The following is a 14,748-nucleotide window of genomic DNA, read 5'->3' as shown; positions in this document are numbered from 1 at the left end:
ACTGATCCCATATCATGTAATGGAGCAAAAAAAAATCATCACTAAAGTCAGAAAAACAAACCGTGTAGAAATCAACTACATAAGTATAATCATGTTGTGAAAGAAGTTTGGCTTATTTTGAATTTATTAAGCCCTTACACGATAAAATAAATTGGCATGGTTACTCTAACCTTATCCTGTCCACCATGACAGATAACGCGAGACTCTCGCCGTGACCCCTTTTCTACGTAAGGCTTGCCAGACCATATTTTGGATATTCTACGCTATATTATTATCAATCAAGTGCGAATAATCGCTTCTTGGTGGAATTTCAAAGTTGCCGATAAACCGTATTTACTTTTAATGCTCAGAATTTATGACGCAATCGGCGCCAAATTTTTACTACGATTTGTTTACATTTCCAAATAAGGCGTCAATGTCCTTATATGGCACACAAACAAACAAGGCTGAGAACGGAAGCAATCATTATTTGAAATAATATGGCGGACAAACTAAACGAAAATATCGGCTAAAAAAGGTAAACGATTTCTACAATGATTTTCGATACTTCCGGTATTAAATAAGAGGACTACTCAATTGATGGGATTCTATGCAAGGAATTTGTTTAAAGTGTTATTTTTAGGCTAAAAGAGCGCCGGGTGTGATTCACACCCGGCTTGCTCCATTAACACATATATGCTCATGTTAGTACCCTGTCCACGAGGTACGAGTAAGGGTACTAATATTAGTACTAGTTGAAGACAAACCTGGAGAAACAATGTGGGGTGGAAATGTCACCGGTATATCTGATGGGCGTATCTAATGTTGGTAGTGAATGTGTGCTTGAAACTGACATGGGGAAATGTTGGTTGATAAATGTTTTACTAAAGAACTTGATAAGAAAGCAGAAGAAATATGTTAGGCCCTTGGGAACTTCAAGAAGGGAAAATTATTTTGGAAGTTCAATAACTCTCTACTTAAAGACCAAACATGTGTTGAAAGTATAAAAGAAATAAACAAAAACACTTTATTACAATATTTGTCAGATATTTATGTCCAAATGTCCAACACGATGTCAACGATATTCCAAATTATGAAATGCAACTTAAGATAAATGACTAATTTGTTGAAGTTTTTCTAATGGAAATTAGAGCAAAAACAAGATGAGCCCATTCAAGTTCTATGCTGCCCTTGTCTCGAACATGTAGGAACAGTGTTCAAATTTAAACAACTTAATTTTTGTTGGATGCGGTGGCTTACTGCCGCATCCAATTAAATTCACAGACTCGAAGCACAGATACATCTGCTGGATCCGCCATGATATAGATATGATTAACATATCAGAACCTTGGCTATACACAGTACGAACACAAAAATAATTCAACAGGTAATAGAACAACTACTTCAATCAAAGGTCATGATAGAACAATTATTTTTCATATTAACGCCAAAAAGGAAAACCAATTTCAGCGACAATAACAACTCATTTTAATTTTGCTTTTAAATGTTTGAAACATCTGTCCAGTTAAACTTATGATATATAAAAACCATTGCATGAATTATGTAATGTAAGATAAATTTCCAGCTAAAATATTGACTTTTCCAGTCTGCACAATTTAATATTTTTTAACTTCTGTAAGAAGAGATTGATAGAATGATGGAGAATGTTTTGATATTAAAATCGAGTAAAATCGACAGGTACCAACAATTATCTTTTTGTAAGGCATCACATTCAATACAAATACGTTAGTACTAGAGGGCATCACTTAGATACATTAGCAGTAGAATGCATCACTTAGATACATTAGCAGTAGAATGCATCACTTAGATACATTAGCAGTAGAAGGCATCACTTAGGTACATTAGTAGTAGAAGGCATCACTTAGGTACAATAGCAGTAGAAGGCATCACTTAGATACATTAGCAGTAGAGGGCATCACTTAGATACATTAGCAGTAGAAGGCATCACTTAGGTACATTAGCAGTAGAAGGCATCACTTAAATACATTAGCAGTAGAAGGCATCACTTAGGTACATTAGCAGTAGAAAGGCGTCACTTATATACATTAGCAGTAGAAGGCATCACTGAGATACATTAGCAGTATAAGGCATCACTTAGATACATTAGCAGTAGAAGGCATCACTTAGACACATTAGCAGTAGAAGGCACCACTTGTATACATTAGCAGTAGAAGGCATCATATAGATACATTAGTAGTAGAATGCATCACTTAGATACATTAGCAGTATAAGGCATCATATAGAATACATATACGTTAGTGGTATATGGCATCACACAGATGACATTAGTAGAAGAATGCATTACATACATTGCATATACGTTAATAATAGAAGGCATCACTTCGATACATTAGTAGTAGAAACCATCATATAGAATACATATATGTTAGTGGTATATGGCATCACACAGACGACATTAGTAGAAGGCATTACATACATTGCAGATACGTTAGTTGTTGTTGTTGTGGGGTTTAACGCCATTTTGCAGCACACGATAGGCTATACATGGCAGCCAGTATTAATGGTGGAGGAAGAACCCGAGAAAACCCCGGAAAGAACCACCGACCCACGAGAAGCTACTGGCAAGCTTTCTCACATACCCACATTGGCTGATTCGTAACGAAGAGCGCTTTAGACCACTCGGCCACTCGGGGCCCCAGATACGTTAGTAATAGAAGGCATCACTTAGATACATTAGTAGTAGAAGGCATCATATAGAATACAGATATGTTAGTGGTATATGGCATCAGACATTGACATTAGTAGAAGAAGGCATTACATACATTGCAGATACGTTAGTAATAAAAGGTATCACATACAATACAGATACGTCATAGTAAAAGACATCACACAGAGTACCCAGAAGATCTTAAATGGGTAATGACTTGATATTGAATTTATGAAACGAGTTGAATGATGTCCAACGTTTGCTCGCCAAGTCTAGCAACTCTTTTAATAAATTTAAAATTAAATCATTACCCATTTGAGATTCTTTTTAATTCTGGCAGACGTTGCACCCTTCGTTTGTTGTGTTAAAAAGTTATCCATAGCGAAGTTGTACTAGTATTTACCTTTGAAAGTAGATGAAACTTTTTAAAAACTATTAATCAAAGAACAAGCGTCCTTCAGAATAAACAAAACATTTTATACAAAGATTTTTTTCTTCACCACAGAATATTCAATGCACATGATGTCACATTGTTCAAAACAGTACTGCACCGCTCAGAGTACAGTAGATGCTCCATGTTTACCCTAAGTGTCACTTTCACAATGAGACATTACATTGTTGCGATATTCATGTGACAGGAGGATTACTGGATGCAGAAATTCTAATATTTACTGTAATGAATTTGTGACCGGATATTTGCAGTATTTAATTTAGAATAGTAGACAACAGAAGACGTCAACATATCTCATTTTTAGACTGAATTGCATCACGTATTCACCCCGTAAATTTGCTGTGATTGGATAAGTACTGTCAGTTGGAGATCGGGTTATGTCCACATTCTGCTGTTAACAGGGGTAAGTTTATTTATTTGCTCTAAATGATGTAGGAAAACTATTCTAATTTTAAATAATAGTTACAAAATATAGTATTGTGTATATTTTCGATCTTGTTTGATTAGACATATCCCCACAATTTTGTCCGTAGCCTAAAATTGGAGAGACCATTTTGTCAAATAGGTTTAAAAAGCCAGAAACAGATTGCGCTCCAATTTTATTTTGAATCTTTCAAATCGTAATTAATGCTTTTTCGTTATGTCAGACTTTATTTAATTTTTATTAGATGAGTTAGGAGTAAACAGAAGCCTCATATAGTATATACTGTTACAGTTTTAATTCAATTACTAGCCTCAGAAGTACCACCAATCATTGTTTCCTAGCAAACTTCCTTTCCCCAAACCAAAATTTTTATTTTTATCAAGATTAATATTTATTCTTATTTCACGCAAAATTATACCACAACTTTCAAGAAGCCGTAGATGTGTCACAATATATGCACAATTAGCAACTTCATCGGCATAAAATGTGACAAATATTTAATGTGCATTAGGAAAAACAGAAATTTATGTCTACATTTCTCTCTTAATTTCGTAAATAAATTATTTATGAGTAGATTTAAAACCAGAGGATTTAAAATACAACCTTAATTAGGTCCTATATTGCAACGAAATGATTCTGCATACAGATGATCAACTTGGACACGTTGCGCATTTCTGTATTATACATCGATGATAGGATAATTAAAATTATTCCGCCCATAAACTGTTGTACTTAAGTATTCAATAAAATTGAAAGATCTAACGAATGCAGTTACGATAATTTTGAGTTTATCCTTTTTGTTACTGCTTCATTTTATAAAAGTTTGTTTAATTTACCCTTTAAAGTAAGATGTGATTTCAAATTTTCTTTTTAACTATATGTTTCAAATTTTGTAAAGGGCATTGTTTACCTTGTCTCAGTGCCCTGTATTGATAAAAGTACCAGCGTTGATTTGAAGATGATTGTAACAGGCCATGGATATGCTATTTCATGGTTTGGGCTGACAAGTGATACATATTGACAATCTTGTTGATGCTTCATCAAAATTGACAAGAACAGAGTCCAAAATTGTATAGTTTGACTTCTGAAAAAATTAAAATAATTAAAGATGAATACAACATATTTTAACCCATTTTTTTAATATAAAAAATCTTAATGAATCGTCATCGTCCTTATGAAAAATCGTGAAAAGATTGTCACTATTGCAGAAGGTCGGTTGACATATTGGTGAAAAATGTACTGATTCACAGCGATCTCTCATTTATGTCATGATATAATACACTAGAGGCGATACCACGATCTGCTATGCTTGTACCTTCATTTGCGCGGCATCTAACATTTTTAACTTCATAGCAATGGAACGCGTCATTTACGATGTATATTGTATTGGTTTAATACAATTATATAAGAATATTCTTTAACTATTGATCTCTTTGTCTTTAGGGATTGATTTGGTGGTGGAAATTGTAGAATTGATAGGGATCCCCCCCCCCCAATTAAAGATATCACATCCTGCATGTCACCATGGCGGCCATTAAATCTTCCGTCAAGGTTAAGTCAGCTGCTGGATAGTCTGTAGAAAGTTGTTTTTGCTTTTCGTTTAATAGCTCAATGTCATTTTGATTCCCTTCATTTTGATTCCCTTCATTTTGATTCCTTCCCTTCATTTTGATTCCCTTCCTACAAGGATGATCTTTCAGATCAAAAGTAAAATACACATAAAATATCATTTTCAAGATCAAGCTTTTCACAACTGAAGTGAACAACAACACATTCAATAAAGTTCCAACAAATTCGTCTTAGAGTGTCAACTAAAGATAAAGACTGTCACACCTGCCCCCATAATATATACCTGGCTCAGATAACAATTTTTTTTTTTAAAAAAATGACTTTATCAAAGCAGCTTAAAAATCCATTACAGCCTGAGACATTTTTGCTCCAAGATTTACAAAGTGCAAACATATAATGACCTATAAATGTTGTCATTTAAATGTTACATTTGCTTTACTTATGAATCAATCAGCTCCTCGATATTCCAATCCGATATCGAGATATTATTACCGGTTACTGAAGTTCATTTGGTTTACAATGAAGTTTTTGACTTTGTCTAAATCAAAGACAATGACTGAGAGCGTGCTTCGTAAAGACATTTCTTATCACTATGTTGATTGAAATGAGAGCTTAAAACATTTTTAATGAAATTGTTTCCAAGACAAAAACTGGACAAATTATTAGTCTTTTTACATATGTGTGCTATCGAGGTTTATGCACTAATTGTCAAAAGAGATTATTCACCACACACATTTTAAGGCAAACCATGATTAAAAATGTTAATTAATGTTAGATATATTTTATTTCCTCATCATGTATAAATAGGGGCATTCCGGAGGTACATTATGGTAAATGAGCTATAAAAGTAGGTCAGAATGATAATATATAGGTCAGACGGTGTCCTAAGACTGAAAACACTGAACTTCAGAACTGTAAAGGAGATCAAGACTCAGTCTGTATATTGATGTACTTACATTATAACATATAAAATAAAGTTCATAACGCCAAGCATGACATTTGTTTACAAAATAATTGCTAATGCGGGAGAATTGGTTTGTTTTGTTATTGTTGTTTTAAATTTTATGGGGAGTGCTTAAAAGAATTATAAAAAGACAAAACAAAGAACAAGTGGTAAAATGGAAATAAAAGGGTGGAAGAGATTACATTATTGCATCAAATGTAAGAAAAATAATATAAAATGGCAAAAGAATAAGGTGAGGAAAGTCGATTCTATTACAGAATGCATAAAGCTAACCTTAGGATTTAAATACTGGAAGAACTAAGTTGAGCGGAAGCAAAGCCAGTAATGCTTTGAAGCAAACTTTCGCGAAGTCCCGAGCCCTCATATATCCCTCATCATTCCCCACCCCTTCCTTATCCCCTTTTCCTCACATCCCGATACGTGTGAGATTTTGTGCCAACTTGTTATATAATTATGCGATAGACAGTCATATTACTCGGGACATATGGTGACCTTATTTTTTCAAATCTCGAAATAACTAAACATCAATATGAAGGATGAAACTAATATCATCGAAAGTTTCAGAGCAAGACCGAGACACCTTTTGTAACGTGACTGGAGACCTTATTAGTCATCTATTATCGGTAGTGAAATATTGTAGCTTTCCGTTCATCTCAGCTATTTCCTTGTACACTCTCTTCACTGAAAATAAAAAATAAACGCGTTTTGATTTTTTTCTGATGCGGAAAATCAGAAATGTCTTAGAATTGCATGGACATTAAGAATTATCAGAATGCTGATCATTCTTTAAATAAAGTACAACATTTTCAGCTGGACAATATTGCAACATAATTGTTCATAATGATACTATTTTACGAATACATATACATACATTTTACTGTTCACTACCTTAGTCTTCAAATTCTTTTCAACTTTGTTTAAGTTAAATGATGTGTCGTACAGAGATAACTCTTGTTTGTCAATCATGTCCTCTGTAATCTCACTTTTAAGTCATACATGTCTTACATGTCCTCTGTATCCTCATCTTTTAAGTCCTATATGGCCTATATATCTTCATATTTTAAGTCCTAGGTGTCCTCCATGTCCTCATCCTTTAAGTCCTACATGTCATCTATATCCTCATCCTTTATGTCATACACGACCTCTATATCCTCACCCTTTCAGTCCTATATGTCCTCATCCTTTATATCCTACATGTCCTCTATAACTTCATTTTAAGTCCTACATGCCCTCTATATCCTCATCATTTAAGTCCTACATGTCCTCTATATCCTCATCCTTTATGTCATATATCCTCATCCTTTATGTCCTACATGTCCTCTAAAACTTCATTTTAAGTCCTACATCTCCCCTATATCCTCATCCTTCAAGTCCTACATGTCATCTATATCCTCATCCTTTAAGTCCTACATCTTCCCTATATCCTCATCCTGTAAGTCCTACATGTCATATATATCCTCACCTTTAAGTCCTACATCTCCCCTATATCCTCATCATTTAAGTCCTACATGTCATCTATATCCTCATCCTTTAAGTCCTATATGTCCTCTATATCCTCATCCTTTATATATGTCCTCATCCTTTATGTCCTACATGTCCTCTATAACTTCATTTTAAATCCTACATCTCCCCTATATCCTCATCCTTTACGTCCTACATGTCATCTATATCCTCATCCTTTATGTCATACATGTCCTCTATATCATCATCCTTTAAGTCCTATATGTCCTCTATATCCTCATCCTTTATGTCATACATGACCTTTATATCCTCATCCTTTAAGTCCTACATGTCCTCTATATCCTCATCCTTTAAGTCATATATGTCCTCTATATCTTCATCATTTATGTCCTATATGTGCTCATCCTTTATGTCCTACATGTCCTCTATAACTTCATTTTAAGTCCTATATCCCTTATATCCTCATCTTTTAAGTCCTACATGTCCTCTATATCCTCATCCTTTAAGTCCTATATGTCCTCTGTATCCTCATCCTTTATGTCATACATGACCTCTATATCCTCATCCTTTAAGTCCTACATGTCATCTATATCCCTACCCTTTAAGTCCTATATGTCCTCTATATCCTCATCCTTTAAGTCCTACATGTCCTCTATATCCTCATCCTTTAAGTCATACATGTCCTCTTTATCCTCATCCTTTAAGTCATACATGTTCTTTATATTCATATCCTTTAAGTCCTAGATGTCCTCTGTATTCTCATCCTTTCAAGTCCTACATGTCCTCTATATCGTCATCATTTAAGTCATACCTGTCCTCATTATTATCATCGTTTTAAGTCGCACATTTCTTCTATATCCTCATGCTTTTGAGTCATATACGTCTTCTGTATCCTTATCCTTTAAGTTATATTTTATATAGTTGGTAAATCAATGGGTCACGCGAAAATACTTGCATGATTTTAAAAAATTCATTATTAATATTTGGAATGTAGTCCTTTTTAAAAATTGTTTTATACTTTAAAATCATGCTTCACCAATTTAACTTTTAGACGTTCCAAGTGTATCATATGTCGTTTAAATGAATGGATGGATCCGTGTATTTGATTTGTTTTCCTGTTTGCTTGCTTTAGCATGAGTATTGCCAATTAATCTGATGAATTATTTGCAGCCAGCAATTACGTTTGGTAAAATGCAGCCCGTTCTTTAATTTTATTTTGAATTAAATAATTCAAAATTCTAGACTTGAATGTGGTACTCTCCGTCTCCATTAAGTCCCTACGCTTTTATTGTAAAACTCTTTTCCCTCGGGACACCGTGTCTTGTCAGATTTTATCTAAAAAGATTTCCCTGAAAGTATATTTTTGGCAATTTTTGTAGAGATAATTTCGCCGTACATTATGTCGTGGTCAGCGTGACACACAACATTAAGACTGATGTAAGGTTATGACTCGAACTAAATTGTTGACTGCGAGGGACGGGATCTGCTCTGTTTATGGCATGAATTAAATTTGAATTAGAGTCCGTTCGATAAAAGACCGACATTTATGTCAACGTAGTGTTAAGTGCAGAGAATTACAGGGTTGAGACAAACCGGAACAAAATGTCGTGAGAAAGTTTTGGCCATTTGAAACCGGTGCCACAAAAAAGGTATTTTCATAATCGTTATTAATAAGGCGGATTAGAGAGGATTGTTCTGACATTATTCGATTGGAATGTTTAATTATTGGCGGTTGGAGAAAGTAATCCTGATTGGCAAAAATAAACGGGCGGGGGGGGGGGGGGCAGATGAAACTCAAGGTTTTAAAGTAATCTCCCTCGTGATATTAGTCAGTCTGAGGTTTTGTGCCGAACGGAGAAGCTTGCCTTCGAGATCAGTAAAACGTACTCTTCTCGTTCAACAAATCGTCCAAGGGACAGGGGGTCTGGAAACTTGAGAGACCCCAAGTCCAAGATGGTGACATAGGAAACTCTCTGACGATAAGAGAGCGAGTGCTCTGGAAGGCACAAAAGAACTGTCTCAATTGTATACGATATGTTCATTGATGTATGTTTGTAATTATTTGTTGAATTTATTCGTTTAAATGCATACTTCAATTTTCCTTGAGTTCAGAAGTTAACGCTTTGCATGCTTTTTGTCGTAAATGTTATATAACTCATGGATTATATGAATTTGTTCGAATTACCCTACTCAGATGTAATAGAAATCGTGTATTGCAAGAATTTCATAGATTACTCTGATATCTTTAATGATATGTATCATGTATGCTGAAAATTAATTTTAATGTGTATATTAGCATCGCTAATTAGCAAAATAACGTAGTTGGGATCAGGAGTAAATATCATAATTTCATTTGTCTAATTAAATTGTGAGTTCTTTTCAGCCAAGAATCGATGGTGGTAGCATTAGGCACACGTGTCGACCAACGTTGTCAGATTGTGATTTACAGCCCACGGGGGTGCAGTACTGGTCTAATTATGTCACGATTTCCGTTAGAAATGCTTGGACCAGCTAGAAAAGACATTAATTTAGCATCTAGAGTGAATATAAAGTAGGCTGCAAACTGGCTATATCTTAGCTTAGTTGAATTACGATAGACGATATCTGACGTAGAAGAGCGTACGAATATTGTTTGATCCCAGGAGAAGAAAAACTGACACGTGTTTAGGTTGAGTATTATATTGTTAATGGAAGTAAAATAGCTCCATACCTGTTTTACAATCTGGAAAAGAGCACAGTCTACAGCCAAGAGGGTTAATGAAACCAAGAAATTAAAGGAAGAGAGATATAAGGAAATAAATACCACAACGCCGACCTATCACCAGCAGTGATTTGGAAAACATATTATTCATTCATGGTTTGTTAAACATATTATTCCATTCTGTTTAAGAACAGTCTGTGGAATCCTATGCATCTATGTTCATTTATAAAATAAGACGAATTATGTATTTAAATTAGTCATTGGAAATAAAATGTGCTCATTGACTGAATTAACACATTATTATGGAAATATTGTGAGCTCAATCACAGACCTTCTGGATTATAGCTTTGGTACATCAGGACATTCAAGACTATTGGTATATCAAGACATTTTGGTTTATTCATTCGGAATAGTCTATACTTTTGGACTTCCGATAAGTTATTTATGATTATTTGGATTTAAGTCACAATATTATAAGTTTTTCTTCAATTATCACTTCGTAACTCAAATAAAAAACTATTGATTTGACTGAACCTTTTTCCGTTGCAGAGTCTAAGACCTAAAGTTGTAGCAGTATATATATATATATATATATATATATATATATATATATATATATATATATATATATATATATATATATATATACATACATATATATATATATATATATATATATATATATATATATATATATATATATATGTATATATATATATATATATATATATATATATATATATATATATATATATATATATATATATATATATATAGAGAGAGAGAGAGAGAGAGAGAGAGAGAGAGAGAGAGAGAGAGATCATCCACGTACGTAACATAAAGGTCATTGTGTATTTTTTCAATCGTGATTTTGTATGGTATAAGTAGACTTTACAGTTTATGATTATTTGTATTCAGAATTATGTTATCTTTGGGCTATCTATTTATTTAGTTGCTCCCAAATCGACTGACAAGGTCGTAATAAAGGTGCCTTACATACCGTTCTTCATTGGTCATTTAAAACGGCATAAAGCATCCTGAGAGTACGTCAAGCTTTAAAAACTGTTTTTAAGTGTTATGATGACAGTACAAAATAGGGTCCTTCGTTTACAGAATATTGAAAAGTTTTCAATCCTTCGAAACTCTTTGGCAATTGTGTTAAATTTTGTCAGTTATTTGGTTGAATTTAGATCGACAACGTTTATGTCGTGATGTTTTTATTTGAACTGTGCTTTGAATAAGCTATATGTTGTACTCGAATCATTATTTGAACTGTGCTTTGAATAAGCTATATGGTTTACTCGAATCATTATAGACTGGCCTTGAAAAGTTTTCGAGATTTTCATCGTGTACTGTCAATTAGGCAGAATTTAAATGTATTTATTTAGTAATATCAAATATGCATTGTGTTCCGTCATAATACTACCCTGCAATCCTAGTCGTATTGTGTTCCGTCATAATACTACCCTGCAATCCTAGTTGCATTGAATTCCGTCATAATACTGCCCTGCAATCCTAGTTGCATTGTGTTCCGTCATAATACTGCCCTGCAATCCTAGCTGCATTGTGTTCCGTCATAATACTACCCTGCAATCCTAGTTGCATTGTGTTCCGTCATAATACTACCCTGCAATCCTAGTTGCATTGTGTTCCGTCATAATACTGCCCTGCAATCCTAGTTGCATTGTGTTCCGTCATAATACTACCCTGCAATCCTAACTGCATTGTGTTCCGTCATAATACTGCCCTGCAATCCTAGTTGCATTGTGTTCCGTCATAATACTGCCCTGCAATCCTAGTTGCATTGTGTTCCGTCATAATACTGCCCTGCAATCCTAGTTGCATTGTGTTCCGTCATAATACTGCCCTGCAATCCTAGTTGCATTGTGTTCCGTCATAATACTACCCTGCAATCCTAGTTGCATTGTGTTCCGTCATAATACTGCCCTGCAATCCTAGTTGCATTGTGTTCCGTCATAATACTGCCCTGCAATCCTAGTTGCATTGTGTTCCGTCATAATACTGCCCTGCAATCCTAGTTGCATTGTGTTCCGTCATAATACTACCCTGCAATCCTAGTTGCATTGTGTTCCGTCATAAGACTGCCCTGCAATCCTAGTTGCATTGTGTTCCGTCATAATACTACCCTGCAATCCTAGTTGCATTGTGTTCCGTCATAATACTGCCCTGCAATCCTAGTTGCATTGTGTTCCGTCATAATACTGCCCTGCAATCCTAGTTGCATTGTGTTCCGTCATAATACTACCCTGCAATCCTAGTTGCATTGTGTTCCGTCATAATACTACCCTGCAATCCTAGTTGACGAGGTTATGTATAATAGTACCGTCATTTATTGTAACTTGTAAATCAGCATCTTTCCAACGCACTCGTTAAATTTGTTCCAAAACTATTTTCAATCAATAATCACTTTTATTTTCTTGTATGTTATTTTGTAACACAACAAGTACTGGCCACACTTTTAGACCATCCAAGCTTGTAAAATAAGGCACGATATTTTTCTTGATCCAAACATTCTTGCTTTCATGTTAAATAAATGAAATGTAAATACCACCGTGGATTCGAGTTTCGGGTTCGGCTAATGTGGGTATGTGAGAAAACTTGCCAGCAGCTTATCGTGGGTCGGTGGCTCTTTCCGTGGCTTTCCCGGGTTCTTTCTCCACCATTAATACTGGCCGCCATGTATAGCCAATCTTGTGCTGAAAAAATCATAGTGATATTATTCAAACCCTTCATTGCCATTGCCTAACGGTGGCGGATGTCATCTTCATTTTTTAAGTATACTCTAGCATAAACGGACAGGCGAACATTTGTTATGGAGCTTTTTAAATGTTTTAAAATGAACTCACCTGTAGAACTTCATTAGACAATCGGGGTTCAAACAACTGAACACATTTTCCTCTCTTCTGTGCATGGCGGTGAAGCAAATGCAGAATGGACATGAAACAACAGTAGGAATTTCGGCCATCTTTGGTTCTTGTTCTTGTAATACGAATTCCTTACGAATCAAATGTCCATCTGGACATGATATCATATTCTGCATAACAAAAGTGTCACTAACACTGTGGGCACGCTGATCACCTTGCAATTGAATAAAATATATTATGAAAAAGTTGTCAAGTCATATACTTTCTAAACAAATAAATTCCATGTACGAACGTTGTTAATGCTGTTCCCAGGGTATAGTGATATATACAAATAGTATAACAGCGTTGCCCATGAACCAGTTTGCTATCAAAACCAGCTTTAGTAATTGTTCGAATCTGATTGCACGATTAAACCTATGAAACCAAGAACAAAGAAAATCAAAGCAAAAGTGTTTTGCTTGAATTATATCGGAATTATAGTGCTCTCCAGCAGCATAGTTAATTAACAAGTGCACATGTCATATCTAACAAAACAGCGGGCAAAACTCCATATTTATCCATAATTACCTTCTACCTGACATTTCTGCTGAGATGAACATCATTCGATAGCATGCTTTGTGGATGAGGCTTAGGTACCTTCAACATAATAGTATCGATGTACAAAATCATACCCACATCCAGCGGGATCTACTTCACAGGTAACGGTGGGATATACATAAAAAAAGTATGTAAATAATTAATCAATCAAATAACCGATTATGTTTCTGTGCAAGTCTGCAGACTGTGACAACTATTACGAGACCACTCTTACTTTCATAGTTAATTCAGTTTACTGCCCATGTTGATTAACAATTAGAACTAACAGTTTGAAGACAAGAATAGTTAGTTAGAAGCAGATGTACTTCACTGGCAAAAATTATGCGTAAGTAAAACATCCATATAAATGATTCTTACTTCTAAATAACGTTATGATATGTTTTGATTTTCATAAAACGCGACGTTTTCTACCCAATGCATATGTACTCGATTGGATTCTATTACGAAATCACATATAAAGTAGTCACGTGTGACTGCATGACTGATTTGTGGTCACTGTTAAGTTTCTCTAAGACAGGTAATTCAGCGAAATATGTATTAGTGTCCGCACAGTTTTATAAAATAAATTAAGGCTCCGTTATCAATAAATAAATACGTTTAAAAAATATCCACTGTTCTCAACACAAAAAGTAGCTGGCAGTAACCTAGTTGGACGATATTAATCATAACAGTAACGTAAACCATGATTTTGAGTCCAGTCCCCTCCTCCTTCCAACACGGTGGTATTTTAACAAACATAATTGTCAGTAAATCTTGCAAAATAAAAGAGAGATATACATTTCTCGACTATATGCGCGTAACCTGTTGCCACGATGAATAATAAACAGTTGCGAATTGTTGAGCTGCACGCTTAATGTTATCAATTAATCCGCAGGCAATTTTATACGGGTAATTGTCTAGAGTGATTATAAGGTAACGCTATATACCCTAGGCAATTTTATACCGGTAATTGTCTAGCGGTGATTATAAGATAACGCTATTACCTCAAGTCAATTGTATACCGTTGACTGTCTAGAGGTGATTATAAG

The 14,748-nt window shown here is 34.6% G+C and overlaps 1 protein-coding gene across 2 annotated transcripts in view; it reads right to left on the bottom strand.

The window, feature by feature from the left end:
* Positions 1-740: 740 nt before the first annotated feature.
* The window catches only part of LOC149779425 (uncharacterized), a 47,245-nt gene continuing 33,237 nt past the window's right edge, over positions 741-14,748 (bottom strand). For both annotated transcript variants that reach the window (XM_089940083.1, XM_089940084.1), the window contains exons 4-5: positions 13,106-13,337; positions 741-6,757 (exon numbers count right to left, since the gene is read on the bottom strand). In XM_089940083.1, coding sequence (XP_089796209.1) covers positions 6,730-6,757; positions 13,106-13,337 — 260 coding nt within the window. In that variant the 3' untranslated portion in view covers positions 741-6,729. The remainder of the gene's footprint in view (positions 6,758-13,105; positions 13,338-14,748) is intronic.

This window comes from Sinohyriopsis cumingii, chromosome 17, assembly GCF_028554795.1.
Source record: "Sinohyriopsis cumingii isolate HCF-2022 chromosome 17, ASM2855479v2, whole genome shotgun sequence".
In the NCBI taxonomy this organism is placed as follows: domain Eukaryota; kingdom Metazoa; phylum Mollusca; class Bivalvia; order Unionida; family Unionidae; genus Sinohyriopsis; species Sinohyriopsis cumingii.
Note: the sequence above shows the minus strand (reverse complement) of the source record. Positions and strands in the feature narration are given on the sequence as shown.